Here is a 20,723-nt window from a genome sequence, read left to right on the forward strand (position 1 = left end):
GCAAAGTGGTGGGAGGGGGTGGGGGGAAATGGTGGGAGCAGTACCAATTATCTCCATTTTAAATGATCTGCTTTATATCTTGTCCCTGTGTGCAGTCTGCTGAAGGATTTCTGGACTTCCCAGATTCAGTGGTGGCCAGAAGCTTGCTGTTCAGATGGTTTCATCCAGTGATGGATTTTGAAGTTGACCACAGCTCCACTTTGGTCCAAGTTTGTTGTTAATAGTCTGCAGCAGCTTTGAGGAATTAATTTTTTGCATAGCCTGCTGAATGCCACAGGGTGGCTGTAGTACAGAAATGGAGCACTTCATTCTCTCTCTGCACACACTGAACTGTTGGTGGAGTCATACCAGCCAGGTGATAGAGCTTGTATGCAGGGTTAGGTTTCAGACAGCAAGTGCTGGAAACATAAAAACGGTCCCTCAAACTACTGAATGTAGTGACACAATTTGGCGTAACTAAAAAAAGCGGACAGCTGGTGCAATGTTACTGCCGACTGCCATGGTAGCACTGCCTAAATGGTACTTGTTGGCAGGAGTGCCCTCCAATAAGGTCATGTCTACCAGAATTCTGCATGTGAGCTGGCCCAGGACTGGTCAGAGCCACTTGTAATTCTCTAGCAGTGTTGATGCAATGTCAGTGTGCACCAGTGGGACTATTGGTTTGGTTCTCGCTATGGAGTCAATTTACAGGTGTCTCTTCAGACTTGGTCAGTAGCTGACTGAACTCTGACACTGCACAAATTGGATTTTGATTGTGTTGCACCACTATATTTCCAAAGCTGAGTCCATAACTGGCACCTAGGTGAACCAGATAGTTGCCACCACATTCTGCTGCCAAAATCTAGAAAGGTGTGACAAAGTATGGATTTGGCACTGAAGCAAACTGGTTACCATACATCTAGCCCTGGTGCTGCTGCTGGGGCTGGAACATTGTTGGCACAGCACAATACACGGGAGGGAGGGTAGGGGGGGGGGGGGGGGCAAGGTACCACAGAGGTTACCTGGATTACTTTATGCCCAGGCTGCTTCTGCGGTCTACGTGATCAAAAGTAACATCCTGTCACAAACGGGCTGGCGTGAGAGGCCATAAATGCTGCCTGTTCTGGCCATGCAGTACCTGTCATCAACTGCAGGCTATCCTGAGAAGAACACCCATCCAGCCTCAACCACTACCAGACGTTGCCTTCTCTAGCCATCGGTCTAGGTGTTGCACCTAGTGCTGATGCTCTCAGGAGCTGAAATGGTGCTTGCTCCAGCTGATGGGGGGGCACTACTGTTGCCTAACTTCAGGAAGCCACCCTGTGGTGTCTTTAGTTCACCGACTGCACCTGACGGTACACGGGTATAAGGTATTCTCACTACTGGCATCTATGCACAGCCAGCAGACCACCAATGTTCTGCCAACACAGGCTTGGCTGCCTGCAGATGTTGTACACTGTCAACAGGATGCCTTCGGGTACTGTATGAATTCTGCTAAATAAACTTTTTTCTTGCTGCTTGTGTGTGATTCCTCGATGGCCAAGGAGCTGCTTTGTTGCATCTGTTGTTCTGTCTTCCATACTACACCAACACTGTAGAATGTAACGAGGTTAACAACATTAGGCAACATCCTGACCCCCACTACAGTTGGATTGTTTATTTAAAGACAGTATTATGAAAAGGATAAATTGCAACTCACCATATAGTGGTGTTGTTGAGTCGTAGACAGGCACAACAAAAATACTCCTAAACAACTGAGCATTTGCCCAAAAGGCCGTCTTCTAAATGCATGCACAACTCACACACTCATGACCACCTTCTTCAGGCACAAAGACCAGACTGTGAGCAATAGTGCATTATGGGAGAAGCAATGTGGGTATTGAGATTAAAGAGGAGACTGGGATGGGGAGGGTGACAGATAGGATATGTCAACCTTCTCATGGGCCATCAAGAGGAATCCAGGAATCCTTCCTAACCATCCAGAATCCCAAACCCCTCACCTGGTTCAGATTCTCTGATGATATCTTAACGATCTGGACCAATGGAGAGGACACCTTACCAACATTCCTCCAGAAACCCAACACCTTCTCCCCCAATTGCTTTACCTGGTCCTCCTGAATTCAATAAGCCATCTTCCTTTATGTTCACCTACACCTCAAAGATGACTACATCAGTACCTCCATCCATATCAAATCTACCAAACATCAGCAATACCTCCACTTCAATAGCTGCCACCTATTCCATACCAAGAAGTCCCTTCCAGACAGCCTAGCCACTTGTGGCCATAACCTCTGTAGTGATGAGCAGTCCCTCTCCAAATATACCAAGGGTCTCACTGAGCCCTTCACAGAAAGAAATTACCCTTCTAATCTTGTACAGCAACAGATCTCCCATGCATTCTCTCTCCAGTCACCCACCACCTCCAAAAGTCCCATCGTCTGCCCCCAAAGGAGCATTCTCTTTGTGACTCAGTACCACCCAGGACTGGAGCAACTAAATCACATCCTCCGTCAGGGTTTTGACTACCTCTCATTGTGACCTGAAATGAGGGATATCCTAACCACTATTCTTCCCACCCCTCCCACAGTGGTATTCTCTGCCCACCAAACTTACACAATATCCTCATCCATTGCTACTCGACCCCTGACCCCATCCCCCTTGCCTCATGGCTATGTCCCTATAATAGATCTAGATGAAAGTCCTGCCCCATACATCCTACCACCATCAACTACTCCAGCCTGGTCACAAGCATCATCTGTCCCATCAAAGGCAGGGCTACCTGTGTGAGCAGTCACGTGATATACAAGCAAAACTGCAACCATTATGATACATTCTACATGAGCATGACAACCAACAAGCTGTCTGTCCACACGAAAGGCCACTTACAAATTGTGGTCATGAGACAGCTGGACTACCCAGTTGCTGAGCAGGCTGCCCAAGATAACATTCTTCACTTCAATGACTGCTTCACAGCCTGTGCCCTCTGGATCCTTCCTACCCACACCAGTTTTTCTGACCTGTGGAGATGGCAGCTTTCCCTGCAATACATTACATTCCCATAATTACCCTGATCCTAACCATTGTTAGTCACTGTCCTTCACCCACCTATCCCTTTCCCTGGTCCCACTCCAGCACTATGCAGCCTTTAATTCCATCAATACATCCACAGTCTCTTTACATGTCTCGTCTCCTCCCCTCCCCTAAACCTCCCAACTGCACCATGCTGTCATCCCCACCATGTCCTTGTATGCTCCCACAAGCAGAACTTTACAATCCCAGCCCTACCCTATTATCGCCTCTTTCTTAGCCCCCCAACCCAGACTGCTTCTGTCAGTATGTGCAATCACTTGCAGTCTGGCCTTGGCAGCCAGAGACAGTTGTCATGTGAATGTTAGTTGTGCTTGCATCAAAGTGTGTGTGTGTGTGTGTGTGTGTGTGTGTGTGTGTGTGTGTGTGTATCATCTACTTTAGAAGAAAGTCTTTTGGCAAAATCTCACTTGTTTGGCAGTCTTTTTGTTGTGCCTGTCTGCAACTCAACATCTCCATTATACAGTGAGGAGTAATCTATCATTTTCATAATATTTTCATTATTCTCTCCTGGATTTTCCATTGTACTGTTCTGTAAAACACACACACACATGCACATGCACACGTGCACACACGTATGCAGGCACACGCACGCAGGTGCGCGCATAGGCGCGTGCCCGCTCTCACACACACACACACACACACACACACACACACACACACACACACACAGAGAGAGAGAGAGAGAGAGAGAGAGAGAGAGAGAGAGAGAGAGAGTTCCATTGCCTCACCACTGCAGTCCAGTACAGGCAAGATGAGGAGAGGATGTATGGTTAAATGGACAGTAATGGAAGGGATAAGACTATGGCACTACTGAAATTTCAGCCTAGGACAGTCAGGGAGGTACCCTGTTGAATGTGGTTAAATCAGAGACTTTGGCAAGATGAGGGAGTCCAGGACAGAATAAAAAGAGAGGGACACTGCTATGAAAATACATTCATCTACATCTGTATCCCAGGAATCACAATAGAGTACACCGCATTAGTCATAGTCCATAGATCTTTGCTGAAAGATCTTTGGGATATGGAAGTAAGTCAAAACTGTGCATTTTAATTAACTCACAACAATGAAATTGTTTAATGTAACAAAATTTTTGAATTATTTTGCTAATATTAATTGCAGAATAACCTAAGACATTAATTTTAATAATTTCTATTGAGACTTTATCAACTGAGGTGACAAACAGAAAGTCCCTTAATTAAACCTTTAACCCCATCATACAACCCATAAAGCATTTCATGTGCTGTGGCAAGTTGTTGGATACAAATGTCCCCACTTCTATCTGTTCTTTTTGTAATATTGCTGACACCCTTGACGAGAGAGGGGGCAAGATAATAGAGGCAGGTGATGGCTTGACTACAGTAAGGAGGTTTACATACATGCAAGTAGCAGTAGTTATGCATGGATGATGAGAGTTACACAGGATAGACTTGTGTGGAGAGCTGCACCCACAACCAGTCTTCAGACTGATGGTTACAACAGCAAGAATAACAACAAGAGCCAACAAAAACATTACTGAATGTATGTATTATCATAGTACACTCTTTGCAGCATATCCACAACTGTTGCTACAATTATTGATTATGAATAAATCTGCTCCAGTTGTATTTGACAAATCCTTTATTTGGATAAAATCATGTACTCAACCTGGATTTCAGAATGTAAATCCTATCTTAGGGTGCTACAAAAAATGATGATGACTAAAAGGTATTCTTCCCGAAATTAACTAACATTAAAAGGGACCATTACAAATGTGAACATTAGATTATGCCTCAACTGCGTACAAGAAAGTCATACCAGTCATTTGAAGAATCCACCAAATTTATCAAGTAGCATCTGAGGTCCCATGCGAGTGATGCACGAAAAGGTTCTCCAAGTCAACCAGTACCACACCACATAAACAGCGCCTAACCAAAAAAACGTTAATGTAGCAGCAAATAAATTTCACATTACCAGCCTAATGTAACCTCTGAACCGACTGTGAGCAACTAGACATGTGGTGTGGGCTTAAGAAGTTACAATGTAGGCACAAAAGCCATAGAATCCCGATTTGTGAACCTCAAAAGTATTTGACCATGTAAGTGCCTGGCCCTCTACATATCGTGGAAGTGCAGCGACACACTCAACAGACTGATGTACGAACCGCAGTAGGACTTCCGTGTACACATATAACATCAGAGAGCAGGGTCGCACCCCCATGTTTCCTTCCAAATGCCACCCGCTACTAGAGGTAATAGCGCCAATACCATCTTACTTACAAATGGCAGTAACTAAGATAGGCCTAGTACAGAGCAAAAAACAAAAAGCAAGAGATGCAATGTGTAATGGAATTGAATTGTCAAGCAATAAAAATACTAAGAAAGTAGAATAAAACTGTCAAGAAATAAAATTAATAAAACCTTAGTACAAATTATAAAATTAATAAAACCAAACAGTGGAAAATCCAGGATGGAATGTAACAGTATTATGAAAGTGACAGTTGCTACTCATCATTATAGTGGAGATGCTGACAAGCAGATAGGCCCAACAAAGGCTTCAGAAGCCAGAGACTGTAATCATGAGTTGTGTGTGTGTGTGTGTGTTGTGTGTGTGTGTGTGTGTGTGTGTGTGTGTGTGTGTATTTTGCATTGTCTATTTTGATGAAGGCCTTGTTGGCTGAAAACACACTTTCTGAGAGTCTTTTCATTGTGCCTATCTGCGACTCAGCTTCTCTGTTAAATTAATGAACTTTAGTATAAAATGTATAAGGGGCCAAAACTGACATACCAGACATAAAACAATAGTGGAAGAAATGTCATTACACACAATATTACGATTGCAGATAGTGCAACACCATGTATAGAATAACCTACATAATCATGTTGTTGTTGTTGTGGTCTTCAGTCCTGAGACTGGTTTAATGCAGCTCTCCATGCTACTCTATCCTGTGCAAGCTTCTTCATCTCCCAGTACCTACTGCAACCTACATCCTTCTGAATCTGCTTAGTGTATTCATCTCTTGGTCTCCCCCTACGATTTTTACCCTCCACGCTGCCCTCCAATACTAAATTGATGATCCCTTGATGCCTCAGAACATGTCCTACCAACCGATCCCTTCTTCTGGTCAAGTTGTGCCGCAAACTTCTCTTCTCCCCAATCCTATTCAATACTTCCTCATTAGTTATGTGATCTATCCATCTAATCTTCAGCATTCTTCTGTAGCACCACATTTCGAAAGCTTCTATTCTCATCTTGTCCAAACTATTTAACGTCCATGTTTCACTTCCATACATGGCTACACTCCATACAAATACTTTCAAAAATGACTTCCTGACACTTAAATCTATACTCGATGTTAACAAATTTCTCTTCTTCAGAAACGCTTTCCTTGCCATTGCCAGTCTACATTTTATATCCTCTCTATTTCGACCATCATCAGTTATTTTGCTCCCCAAATAGCAAAACTCCTTTACTACTTTAAGTGTCTCATTTCCTAATCTAATTCCCTCAGCATCACCCGACTTAATTCGACTACATTCCATTATCCTTGTTTTGCTTTTGTTGATGTTCATCTTATATCCTACTTTCAAGACATTGTCCATTCCATTCAACTGTTCTTCCAAGCCCTTTGCTGTCTCTGACAGAATTACAATGTCATCAGCGAACCTCAAAGTTTTTATTTCTTCTCCATGGATTTTAATACCTACTCCGAATTTTTCTTTTGTTTCCTTTACTGCTTGCTCAATATACAGATTGAATAACATCAGGGAGAGGCTACAACCCTGTCTTACTCCCTTCCCAACCACTGCTTCCCTTTCATGTCCCTCGACTCTTATAACTGCCATCTGGTTTCTGTACAAATTGTAAATAGCCTTTCGCTCCCTGTATTTTACCCCTGCCACCTTTAGAATTTGAAAGAGAGTATTCCAGTCAACATTCTCAAAAGGTTTCTCTAAGTCTACAAATGCTAGAAACGTAGGTTTGTCTGTCCTTAATCTTTCTTCTAAGATAAGTCGTAAGGTCAGTATTGCCTCACGTGTTCCAGTATTTCTACGGAATCCAAACTGATCTTCCCCGAGATTGACTTCTACTAGTTTTTCCATTCGTCTGTAAAGAATTCGTGTTAGTATTTTGCAACTGTGGCTTATTAAACTGATTGTTCGGTAATTTTCACATCTGTCAACACCTGCTTTCTTTGGGATTGGAATTATTATATTCTTCTTGAAGTCTGAGGGTATTTCGCCTGTTTCATACATCTTGCTCACCAGATGGTAGAGTTTTGTCAGGACTGGCTCTCCCAAGGCCGTCAGTAGTTCCAATGGAATGTTGTCTACTCCGGGGGCCTTGTTTCGACTTAGGTCTTTCAGTGCTCTGTCAAACTCTTCACGCAGTATCGTATCTCCCATTTCATCTTCATCTACATCCTCTTCCATTTCCATTCCCACTATATCTAACTTTAACCTATCCATTTCCCTTTTTAAATTTTCTAACCTACCTGCCCAATTAAGGGATCTGACATTCCACGCTCCGATCCGTAGAATGCCAGTTTTCTTTCTCCTGATAGCGACGTCCTCTTGAGTAGTCCCCGCCCGGAGATCCGAATGGGGGACTATTTTACCTCCGGAATATTTTAATCATAGCAGACAAAATCTCCAGTAGCAGAGAAACCAGAGTGATCAGTAAACTAAACCCCTAAAAACACTAAATATATACACAGCAGCAGAGTTACACATTAGGTACTAACCTGAGGAGCAATATATTACTTACAAGCCATTAAAAGAAAATTTCAACCTAGTTTTGCAAAAAAAGTCCTAAATCATCTTTAATGTTATGCAGGCTTTGCTTATTACATGCCAAATGCACCACTAAAGCTGACTTCAGATTATGAGTGGCACAATATTCTCTAAGCCTAGTCTGAAAACTTCACCCTTTGAGTCTGACATATCTATCTTCACACTGTGGGCATCAAATACCATAATTACCACCATTATTATATGGAAAAACTACACACTCCTCATGATGGAATGATGGATCCAACACTGCCCATTATTTTTAGGTACATAAACAATAGGGATAATGCCCACAGAGATCAAACATCTCACTAGTTAATGGGTTGTACATACACATTGTTCTTCAGCTTAATACGTAATGTGTAACTCTGCAGCTATGTACATATTTACTATTGTCAAATTTTCTTTTAACAGGCTGTGGCTGTACATAATATATCCCTCCTCAGAGTAGTACCTAAGGTGAAATTCTTGAATTATGTATATTTTTGTGTGTTTACTCTACTAGTCAAGCTGGTTTCTCTGTTACTGGAAATTTTATGCGCTATGATTGTATAGGTTATCCTATAAGTTGTGTTGCACTATCTGCATCCACAGCCTTACATTCATCATATGATGTACTCTGTATATTGCTTATCTTCCACTATTATGTTTTGTGGGTGGTACATCAGTCTGCCCCCTTTTATATTTTATACTACAGTTTTATGAATTTTATACTTTGTACTAAGGTTTTATTAATTTTATTTCTTGACCATTTCATTACACATTTTTATTGTTTTTATTTGTTGACAAATGCAGTGTACATTGTATGTCTTGCTTTTATTGTTTGTTCCTTACTAGGCCTATTTTAGATATGGCCATTCATAAGTAAAGTGGATGGGTTGGGTGGTTGTGGGGTAGGGGACCAGAGAGCGAGGTCTTCGGTCTCATCGGATTAGGGAAGGATGGGGAAGGAAGTCGGCCGTGCCCTTTCACAGGAACCATCCCGGCGTTTGTCTGGAGTGATTTAGGGAAATCACAGAAAATCTAAGTCAGGATGGCCGGAAGCGAGATTGAACCATCGTCCTCCCGAATGCGAGTCCAGTGTGCTAACCACTGCTCCGCCTTGCTCGGCCCAAGTAAGATGGTATTAGCACTATTAGTAGCATGGCATTTGGGAGGAAACGTGGTGGTGCAGCCTATGATTTCTTCAGCAGTATCTCTAGCCCTTGGTATTAGTTCCAATGGCAACCACTCTCTGACTTAGAAGTGTACACAGGACACAAGACTTTCATTTGGTTCACACATCAGTCTGTGTAGCAGTCTTGCTGGGCTTCTGTGATATGTGATGGGCTAGGCACTTATGTGGTCAGACACTTCTGAGGTTCACAAATTGACATTATATGGCTTTTGTGCCTTCATTGTAATTTCTTAAGACTATGCCACATGTCTAGTTGTTCGAAGTTGGTTCATAGGTTACATTAGGCTGGTAATGTGTGCTTTATTTGACGTTGCATTAATGTTTTTTTGGTTAGCCCTGTTTATCCATGTGGTACTGGTAGACTCAGAGAACCTTTTAATGCCTCACAATTTGTTGGATTTTTCAAATGACAGGTATGACTTCCTCATATGCAGTCCAGGCATAACCTGATGTTCAAATTTGTAATAGGCTCTTTTACTGTTAGTTAATTTCGTGAAGAACCTCTCTTTGTTTACCTTGTTTTGCATAGCACCTGAAGATTGGATTTACATCCTGAAACCCAAGTCATGTATGATTTTATCCAAATAAAGGATTTGTCATGTACAACTGAAGCAGATTTATTCACAATGAAAAATATATGTATTGTGTGGCAGTTGTCAATATATCAAGTTTTTTGAAGAGGTATCTGCAGGATGTTCTAGTACTAAGATCAGGAACAATTTTCATAACACACATCTGTATTTTGAAAAACCATCACTGTACAATGAGTTCCCACAAAAAATTATTCTGCAACTCATTAGTCACTGGAAAATACGAAGAATAGACTAATTTCTTCATTTTCAGTTCACCTAGAGCAGTAATCATGCATATGGCAAATGTAACTGAAGTATATGCTTCATTAATTGTGGAGTATGGGTTTTGCAATTAAAATTGTGCTGTATCTACAGCCCCAAAAACTGCTGTCTACTTCTTTTATTTCATTGTTAGTGTACACTATGTTAATAGCTTGTCGATATACATGAGAACTACTGAACTGCATGTAATGAGATTCACCAACTCTCTACACCTTTTCTTTGTCTTCTCAGTTTCCCCTTAGGTTTCAACAAAGACAGTTCTTCCTCTGGAAGGTTAAGATTCAATACCATCTTCCACATACATCTGTTGTGAGCACAAATAGCACTTAACTCTATAGTGAAATACACTGTTAATACTGTGTACAGATTAGGTTCCTACAAGTCACTCCTCTTTTGTTAATATAGACTGTGACTTTTTCCAAACCCCTGGAGATCTACTTTCTTGACAAGATATATGAAAAATGATGAATGAATGGATGAAAAGAACAGTGAATGAACACCGATTCTGTTACAATTCATAATCCTTATAAGTATATTGATTTTTGTACACTGGTACCTTTAATATAACTCAAAACTTCATACCTTTTGGAGTTGCTCCAACTGCTGATTGTCTAAGCTCTTTCAACTGCTTCTGCAATCTCTGAGCCCGTTGTTCAGTGTGGTGCAAAATAGTCTGCTGTTCATGTTTCTGTAATTCCAGCTCCTTTTCCCTCTCACGCTCCAGCCTCAGGGCGTGAGCTGCTTCAAGCATAGCATCTCTGGTTGGCAAATTCTCAATCTGATCCACATAAGAAATAAAAGTCTTTTACATTTTAGTTACACAAAAAACTGACAGATAAATGCAGTGTAGTGTAACATTTCATACCTTTCTTTCCATTCTTTCTATTCTTTTCAAGACAATTTCCTTCTCCTTCTCCATTGCTTCTATGTCAGTGCGCAGCTCTGCTATTGAATTTGCACTCTTCTTCAACACTTCACTTTCTTTGTGAACTGCTTTAAAATCTTCAATGAGATTCTCATACTTCCAGAAATAAACATACAGTCAGTAAAGCAGAGTAATAAATAATATTCAGCAGTGAAAGTTACAATGAATGAATCAGATGTTTTAATTACTTTCTATATCTTATCAAAATGGTACTATCACCATTCACTTAACATTAATTTATTATTATCACATGTTTTAAACTTCTGTTTCCATTTTCAGGTAGTGAAATTCCTTTGGTTTATGGACTTCTACATTTTTGTTTTGAACTATTTTATCTTGCAGTATCCCCAGTTATTTCAATAAGAATAAAATGTATCAGGTTCTAAAAAGTTCAGAACATGTATGCATTCGATTTATAATGAATTTACATTTTTTGCAAGAGTAATATGATAAAATAATGCTAATTGCATCCATAGCCTACTATTTTCATGTTAGTTGCAGAGGTCTGGCACTTTTGCCAAATTAATCAAAATAAAACACGTTACTTACATATCCATGAAACATCAGTATCATGCAGGCTTCTAATCTCTTGCATGCAGCTGCTTTTATTTTATTTTGATCCAAGTTACTAGGATGGACAATATTAAATTTTGCACACCAAAATATATCATGTTATACTGTGCATAAACTAAATAAAATCCTCACTTGAAGATTAAGATGTATGTTTGAGCAATATTATAGGGGAGGTTGCAAGAATGTTTTCTATGCAATCACCTTTGTAAACTAATTGAATTTCCCCAGTGACAGTTCCCCAGTGACGTCTGCCACTTGCTTTACTCATCAGTGAGTCTATGTGATCATTACATTTCATATTCCTACAAATTCTTACTCCCAAGTAGTTGTATGAATTGACAGCTTTGAACTCTTGACTCTTTCATATTGTAGTTTTTAGATTTTATGAAATGCTCAGTTTTACATTTCTGAACATTTAAAATAAGTTGCCATTTAGCATCTGTTTCAAATCTTATCAAAAACTAGCTGAATATTTGTGCAGCTTTTTTCAGACAGTACTGCATTGTAAATAGCTGCATAATCATTTGTGAAACACGTATTAAATAGAACTAACAGGGGATATCAACTAATTACAAAGAAGGGCAATGGTAACAGGGCACTTTAAAGTGCTTCAGATTCTGACACAGTGTTGCAAACTCTTCAATGGTTAACCATTTGGATTTTAATATTCTCTCCTGTAGGGGCATTTCTTTGGATCTTAACTGACACTTCTGGATCTTCTACAGCTGTTGTAATTTGGACTGGATAGAGAGTTACTTTACCTAAGAAACCCTTGTGTGCAACCCACACACAGTTAGCTACCTCGGTAGCCGCCTCTGATGTGTAGTCAATATCTGACCCATTTAGGGGGTCCATGCAATTCTCAACCCTAAGGGGCAAGTCTATGAAGTCATTGTCTAGCTTGTCACAGAACCTTCACCTTCCATTCAACTCAGAACTTGGGGACCACAGCGATGTTGAAAAATTGAACTGGCAGATGCTTGAAGATGGATGCCAACTATCCCATGAAAGCCTATATACAAAGTTTCTAGAACCAACTTTAAGTGGTGAATCTAGGAATGTGAAACAACTCCATAGAGATCACAAGGACAAGATTAGACTAATTATAGTGCACACAAAGGCATTTCAGCAACCACAGTTCTCACATTCCATATGTGAATGGAAAGAGAAAAACCCCTAATAACTGGTACCTGTACCCTCTGCCATACACTTTACAGTAGTTTGCAGACTATAGACACAGATGTAATGTAAGTGGAGCTACATTGAAAGGCCCCAGAATAGACCTTTATGAATGAGTCATCATATAAAGACATATGGTCAACTTTCAATAATTTCGAAGAGAAAGTTATTTGAAATTTCCAGGAATGGCAACAGTGCAACTGGCAATAAATTAAAGATCATTACTAACAAACTTGTAGCATACTGCAGATGAAATATAGGTCTGAAACTTGTTCTATAATGGAAATAAATTGCTGTAGCTCCATCATAAGTTGCATTGAGAAGTTAGTTTTCCCTTTTTTTGTGATTAGCTTCACATACCTGTGTCCACTTTTTTTAGCCATCTGTATCATAAATGTGACAATGTAGCCGATAGCCTATGTACAAAAACTGCCCCTTGAGTGATAATCAAAGTGGCACAGTGGCCGACTCAACAACAGTAAATACACCACATTTTGCCACTTTGATCATCATGGCAGGGGCAGTTTCTGTATATAGGCCATCGCCTAGATTGTCACATTTATGATACACACGGTTTGAAAATGGACACAGTTGTCTGAAACTAATCACAAAAAATAAAGAAAACTAACTTCTAAATGTAACTTATGATGGACCTACAACCATTTATTTCAATTAGATCATTACTTCTTGTGTTTCGTAATTCATATTTAAAAATGTTATTGCCAACTTCAATGCATTTTATAGTTCAACCCAACAGTGGTGTATTGCTGATGGAGATGAAACATGCATTCCTCTTTAACTTTGTTAGCAAGTTTTTTACTTGTAAGCTTGGATCTTTAAGAAGTCCCATAGACAACATTACAGAGCAAAGTGTCAGGTGACCAGGAGGCCATGACAGAAGACTGGTGCAACTGATTCAGCACCTAGAATGGGCACAATTAAGATACTACGCCATTGTTCATTAAGTAAATGCAGATGCTCTACCATTTTGCAAGTATATTCCAGCCCTTGTTGCCGAAGAAATATTGTCCAAGTATCCTGGTAACAGATTCTTCAGGAATTGCTTCATTAAGACAGCTGCGTACTGTAAATGGACCATTTAGATATGCCTGTTTCTGCTGAAACAACCTATATAACAGTCAAAGGCTCTCAAAAGGCCTAACTGAGGAATGATTTATGATGTGGAATTGGAACTGTAATTACCATTACTACCACCATCACTTTTACTATTATATTTCAACTATTTATGCTACTGATCCATGTTTATTAATTCATCCTTAAATTCTTCACTAAGAGCACTGCTCTTTCTTTTGCTTTTGTTTGTGTGCAGGGAATGGGGGTGTGTGTGCATATGGATATGTAATACTCCCAAACAGAACATTGCAGAGTTAATACACCATTTTATGACTTATCTTTACTAGTAACATTTAAAAGGTTATCAATGTGTTTGAAAGAATAATTGCATTATGCAGCCTGTAACATACATGAAGGTTTCCTCTCACTTCATGGGATCAAACAACATCTGAGTTAAGTTTTTCAACAAAATTTGGTGGGTACCCTGATAACCCCTCTTGACAGACGGATTGTTAACATTACTCCCACTATTAAATCAGCCAGGAATTCTTTGTTTTCTGGGTGTTGTCCCTTTATTGTAACAAGGGCAGCCATTGAAGGTGACAAGACAAGATTATTAGTGAAATATCCAGATGTATTAAAACTCACTGATAGCCTAGTACACAAACCTAGATCATTTTCTATTGGGGCAGTGCTTTCACCAACTGAGCTATCCAGGCACTACTTCATGCCAGCAAGTTTCACACCAATACATACAACACTACACAGAGAAAGATTAATTCTGGAAACCAGCCCCAGGCAGTGGCTCACCCATTCACCATAATATCCCTTCTTTCAAGGTGCTGGTCTTGTGAGGTACTTAGTACAACTTATGTACAACTTCAAAAGTAGGAAGGGAACAGGCAGGAACTGAAGCTGCAAAGATGGCTAATGAGTCATGCATGGATAGCTCAGTTGGTAAGGTATGAGGGTAGGTTTGACTCCCATTTTGGTACATAGGTTTAATATGACAGGAGATATCACAACACTGAACATGACACTGAAGAGTGAATGACACAATATTGAACATTATGGCTCTCCCTAACACACATTTCACTACAGTGTAACATCTGCAGTAATTCACCTTCAGCTGGTAATTCAGTGTTGTTTATCTTGAAACTAAGAACAACAATAACTCAATGTGAAGCTTGTTTGGTTCAAAATGAAAATAAAATTCTATTGAAAAAGAGAAGTCACTGTTTTTACACAAAATTACTAACTGTTCTCACTACTTATCTCATTTTCAAAGTAACTGAAAAAAATTATGTATACGGGAACTGTAACACATCTCTCTCAAAACAAGATACTTAATCTCAATTTGGATTTCAAAACGGTCGCTCCACACAACACATTATTTTTCAATTCACAAATCACATTACACAAAATTTGAATGACGAGATATTGCCAATTTGTATCTTCTGTGACTTGTCAAAAGCATTTGATTCTGCAGTTTTCAGTATTCTCCTACAAAATGTCAAATATTATGGTACGGGGTGTTCAAAAAGTCCCTCCGCAGTGCCGTATCCGTATGATTGTTAGTTGCGCATGCCATATGATTGTTCGCCTGCCTGGGTTTTTCAATGAAACAATAAATGCACAACAATACTGCAGTGATATTCTGTACCCATTCATAGGAGAACTTGTGTTAAGTTAAATACTGAACGGTTATTTTCAACAAGACGGTGCAACTGCGCATACAGCTCGCATTTCAATGTCACTGCATGCTGATGTTTTTGATGATCGCATAATTTCACAGGGACTTTTAACTCCATGAACGCCTGACCTAACAACACCTGACTTTTTCTTCTGGTGTGCAGCAAAAGCAACTGTCTATAAAAACCGTCCAAAATCCATTGATGAATTGAAAACTGCAATATCCACTTTCACTGCTTCTGTTACAGAAGAAATGTTACAGCTTGTGTTTGGAAACATGATTAGACGAATTAAATTGTGTAGTCAACAACAGGGAGGGACACTTTCAACATTTAATGTGAAAATTTGTAAGTAAAAATGAATATTCAATAAATTAATAACTTGTATTTCACTGAGTTTCATTTCGGTATATTCAATGTGGCATAAGGCATGCCGGCTAACAATCATACAGAACTGCAGAGAGACTTTTGAACACTCCCCTGGTAACTAGCTTTCATCATATCTAACTAAAAAAGCATCTTCAGAATGGGGAATCATCACTAAAGGTGTACTAGAAGTATTGATATTGGGTTGGTTGGTTGGTGGATTTGGGGGAAGAGGACCAAACAGTGAGATCATCAGGAAGGACGGGGAAGGAAGTCAGCCATGCCCTCTCAAAGGAACCATCCTGGCATTTTCCTGAAGCGATTTAGGGGAAATCACAGGAAACCTAAATCAGGATGGCAGGACGTGGGTTTGAACCGTCATCCTCCCGAACGTGAGTCCAATGTGCTAACCATTGCGCCACCCCACTCTGTTTGATATTGGGTATGTTCTTGATATATACAAATAATCTTCCTCCCCATATCAAAGAAACAGAGAAGATGCAAGTATTATAAGCATGACAAATGGAGTAGATTCCGATGCTTGAATGCGTAAATAAAATTGTCTTGAAAATTACCAATTGCTTTTCTGCAAACAGACTTTTGCTGAAGTTAGTTAGAACACAATACATGCAATTCAGTACTAACTGTTTATATTGATAAGAACTTGAAGTTACATGTCAAAGATTATCTCAAATGTCTTAGCGCTGCAACTTTTGGATAACTGATAGTGTCACATTTTGGAGACAAAAATGTAAAAGAAGTTGGCTAACTTTTCCAATTTCATTCATTGATGTCTTATGGCATTACATTCTAGGGTAACTCGTCATAGAGGAAAAAATTGTTTGTTGCACAGAAGCATGTAATAATGGTAATGTGTAGACTTTTGGGCACACTGACAAAAGCTTGTGAGTACAATTACTCTCTCCTGAAGTTTGTGGTCAACAATCGATCACAGTGTGAAAACAACTGTACCTTAGCGTGGCACAGGAAGGAGTGAGTTACTCTGCCATAAAAATCATTGACCATCTACTCAGTGACATGAAGAATTCAGTTGATAATAAAATCAACTCCAAACATAAACCGAAATCATTTGCGAGGGAGAGGGGGGCCGGATGACCAAGGGGACAGAGGGAGAGGGAGAGGGAGAGGGAGAGGGAGAGGGAGAGGGAGAGGGAGAGGGAGAGGGAGAGGGAGAGGGAGAGGGAGAGGGAGAGGGAGAGGGAGAGGGAGAGGGAGAGGGAGAGGGAGAGGCATATTGAACATAGTTAAGTATGACTCACTGTTACTATAGGATATCTTGAGCTGACTGCAATCTAATTAAAAAGAATTACACCATATGCATTCCACTTTTATTTATAAAGCTGTTGTTGTTATTGTTTGTTGTTGTTGTGGTCTTCAGTCCTGAGACTGGTTTGATGCAGCTCTCCATACTACTCTATCCTGTACAAGCTTCTTCATCTCCCAGTAGCTACTGCAACCTACATCCTTCTGAATCTGCTTAGCGTATTCATCTCTTGGCCTGCCTCTACGATTTTTACCCTCCAAGCTGCCCTCAAATACTAAATTGGTGATCCCCTGATGCCTCAGAACATATCCTACCAACCGATCCCTTCTTCTACTTAAGTTGTGCCACAAACTTCCCTTCTCCCCAATCCTATTCAATACCTCCTCATTAGTTATATGATCTACCCATCTAATCTTCAGCATTCTTCTGTAGCACCACATTTCGAAAGCTTCTATTCTCTTCTTGTCCAAACTAGTTATCGTCGTCCATGTTTCACTTCCATACATGGCTACGCTCCATACAAATACTTCCAGAAACGACTTCCTGACACTTAAATCAATATTCGATGTTAACAAATTTCTCTTCTTCAGAAACGCTTTCCTTGCTATTGCCAGTCTACATTTCATATCCTCTCTACTTCGAGCATCATCAGTTATTTTGCTCCCCAAATAGCAAAACTCCTTTACTACTTTAAGTGTCTCATTTCCTAATCTAATACCCTCAACATCCCCCGACTTAATTCGACTACATTCCATTATCCTCGTTTTGTTTTTGTTAATGTTCATCTTATATCCTCCCTTCAAGACACCATCCATTCCGTTCAACTGCTCTTCCAAGTCCTTTGCTGTCTCTGACAGAATTACAATGTCATCGGCGAACCTCAGAGTTTTTATTTCTTCTCCAAGGATTTTAATACCTACTCCGAATTTTTTTTTCTTTCACTGCTTGCTCAATATACAGATTGAATAATATCGGGGATAGGCTACAACCTTGTCTCACTCCCTTCCCAACCATTGCTTCCCTTTCATGTCCCTCAACTCTTATAACTGCCATCTGCTTTCTGTACAAATTGTAAATAGCCTTTCGTTCCCTGTATTTTACCCCTGCCACCTTTAGAATTTGAAAGAGAGTATTCCAGTCAACATTCTCAAAAGCTTTCTCTAAGTCTACAAATGCTAGAAACGTAGGTTTGCCTTTCCTTAATCTAGCTTCTAAGATAAGTCGTAGGGTCAGTATTGCCTCACGTGTTCCAATATTTCTACATAATCCAAACTGATCTTCCCCAAGGTCAGCTTCTACCAGTTTTTCCATTCGTCTGTAAAGAATTCGCGTTAGTATTTTGCAGCTGTGACTTATTAAACTGATTGTTCGGTAATTTTCACATCTGTCAGCACCTGCTTTCTTTGGGATTGGATTATTATATTCTTCTTGAAGTCTGAGGGTATTTCACCTGTCTCATACATCTTGCTCACCAGATGGTAGAGTTTTGTCAGGACTGGCTCTCCCAAGGCTGTCAGTAGTTCTAATGGAATGTTGTCTACTCCGGGGGCCTTGTTTCGACTCAGATCTTTCAGTGCTCTGTCGAACTCTTCACGCATTATCGTATCTCCCATTTCATCTTCAACTACATCCTCTTCCATTTTCATAATATTGTCCTCAAGTACATTGCCCTTGTATAGGCCCTCTATATACTCCCTCCACCTTGCTGCTTTCCCTTCTTTGCTTAAAACTGGGTTTCCATCTGAGCTCTTGATATTCATACAAGTGGTTCTCTTTTCTCCAAAGGTCTCTTTAATTTTCCTGTACGCAGTATCTATCTTACCCCTAGTGAGATAACCCTCTACATCCTTACATTTGTCCTCTAGTCATCCCTGCTTAGTCATTTTGCACTTCCTGTCGATCTCGTTTTTGAGATGTTTGTATTCCTTTTTGCCTGCTTCATTTACTGCATTTTTATATTCTCTCCTTTCATCAATTAAATTCAGTATTTCTTCTGTTACCCAAGGATTTCTACTAGCCCTCGTCTTTTTACCTACTTGATCCTCTGCTGCCTTCACTACTTCATCCCTCAAAGCTACCCATTCTTCTTCTACTGTATTTCTGTCCCCCATTCCTGTCAATTTTTCCCTTATGCTCTCCCTGAAACTCTGTACAACCTCTGGTTCTTTTCAGTTTATCCAGGTCCCATTCCTACCTTTTTGCAGTTTCTTCAGTTTTAATCTACAGTTCATAACCAATAGATGCGATCAGAGTCCACATCTGCCCCTGGAAATGTCTTACAATTTAAAACCTGGTCCCTAAATCTCTTCTTACCAGTATGTAATCTATCTGAAACCTGTCAGTATCTCCAGGCTTCTTCCATGTATACAACCTTCTTTTATGATTCTTGAACCAAGTGTTAGCTGTGATTAAGTTGTGCTCTGTGCAAAATTCTAACAGGCGGCTTCCTCTTTCATATCTTAGCCCCAATCCATATTCACCTACTACGTTTCCTTCTCTCCCTTTTCCTACTACCAAACTCCAGTCACCCAAGACTATTAAATTTTCGTCTCCCTTCACTATCTGAATAATTTCATTTATTTCATCATACATTTCTTCAATTTCTTCGTCATCTGCAGAGCTAGTTGGCATATAAACTTGTACTACTGTAGTAGGCATGGGCTTCGTGTCTATCTTGGCCACAATAATGCGTTCGCTATGCTGTTTGTAGTAGCTTACCCGCACTCCTATTTTTTATTCAGTATTAAACCGACTCCTGCATTACCCCTATTTGATTTTGTATTTATAACCCTGTATTCACCTGACCAGAAGTCTTGTTTCTCCTGTCACCGGACTTCACTAATTCCCACTATATCTAACTTTAACCTATCCATTTCCCTTTTTAAATTTTCTAACCTACCTGCCCGATTAAGGGATCTGACATTCCACACTCCGATCCGTAGAACGCCAGTTTTCTTTCTCCTGATAACGACGTCCTCCTGAGTAGACCCCGCCCGGAGATCCGAATGGGGGACTATTTTACCTTCGGAATATTTTACCCAAGAGGACGCCATCATCATTTAATCATACAGTAAAGCTGCATGCCCTCGGGAAAAATTACGGCCGTAGTTTCCCCTTGCTTTCAGCCGTTTGCAGTACCAGCACAGCAAGGCTGCTTTGGTTAGTGTTACAAGGCCAGATCAGTCAATCATCCAGACCTTTGCCCCTGGAACTACTGAAAAGGCTGCTGCCCCTCTTCAGGAACCACACGTCTGTCTGGTCTCTCAACAGATACCCCTCCATTGTGGTTGCACCTACGGTACGGCTATCTGTATCTTCTTTGATTATTGGTGTTCCTTTACATATTCTGCTGCTTCCCTCCTTGCTAGCAGCGGTTGCTGTCTAAAGGCTTCATTTCACATCTGCACTTGGCATTTTTTGGCAATCTGCAGTATTTCCAGCGCTGCAGTGTAGGAAACACTGCAGAATGCCAAAAACAGCCAAATGCAATGAGAAATGGAGCCTTTCAACAGCAACTGCTGCTAGCAAGGAGGGAAGGAGCAGAATATGTAAAGAAACGCCGATAACATCGGAAAATGATTTATAAATAAAAGTGAAATGTGTCTGGTGTAACTCTTTTTAATTAGATTGCAGTCATGTCAAGACGGATAACCTACAGTAACAGACATTAACAGCTGCTGCGGAAGATGGCCACACAAACAAAGGTTTTATGACAATCATTAAAATATCCTTAGAATGTGTGGCATTATGTGAGTGGCCACACT

At 40.2% G+C, this 20,723-nt stretch overlaps 1 protein-coding gene across 1 annotated transcript in view; it reads right to left on the reverse strand.

The window, feature by feature from the left end:
- LOC126163059 (intraflagellar transport protein 81 homolog) overlaps positions 1-20,723 on the reverse strand; it is a 104,229-nt gene that overhangs the window by 54,318 nt on the left and 29,188 nt on the right. Inside the window, exons 4-5 of the mRNA XM_049919959.1 lie at positions 10,732-10,887; positions 10,449-10,644 (exon numbers count right to left, since the gene is read on the reverse strand). Of these exons, the coding sequence (XP_049775916.1) occupies positions 10,449-10,644; positions 10,732-10,887 (352 nt within the window). The remainder of the gene's footprint in view (positions 1-10,448; positions 10,645-10,731; positions 10,888-20,723) is intronic.

Source organism: Schistocerca cancellata, chromosome 2 (genome assembly GCF_023864275.1).
Source record: "Schistocerca cancellata isolate TAMUIC-IGC-003103 chromosome 2, iqSchCanc2.1, whole genome shotgun sequence".
NCBI lineage: Eukaryota > Metazoa > Arthropoda > Insecta > Orthoptera > Acrididae > Schistocerca > Schistocerca cancellata.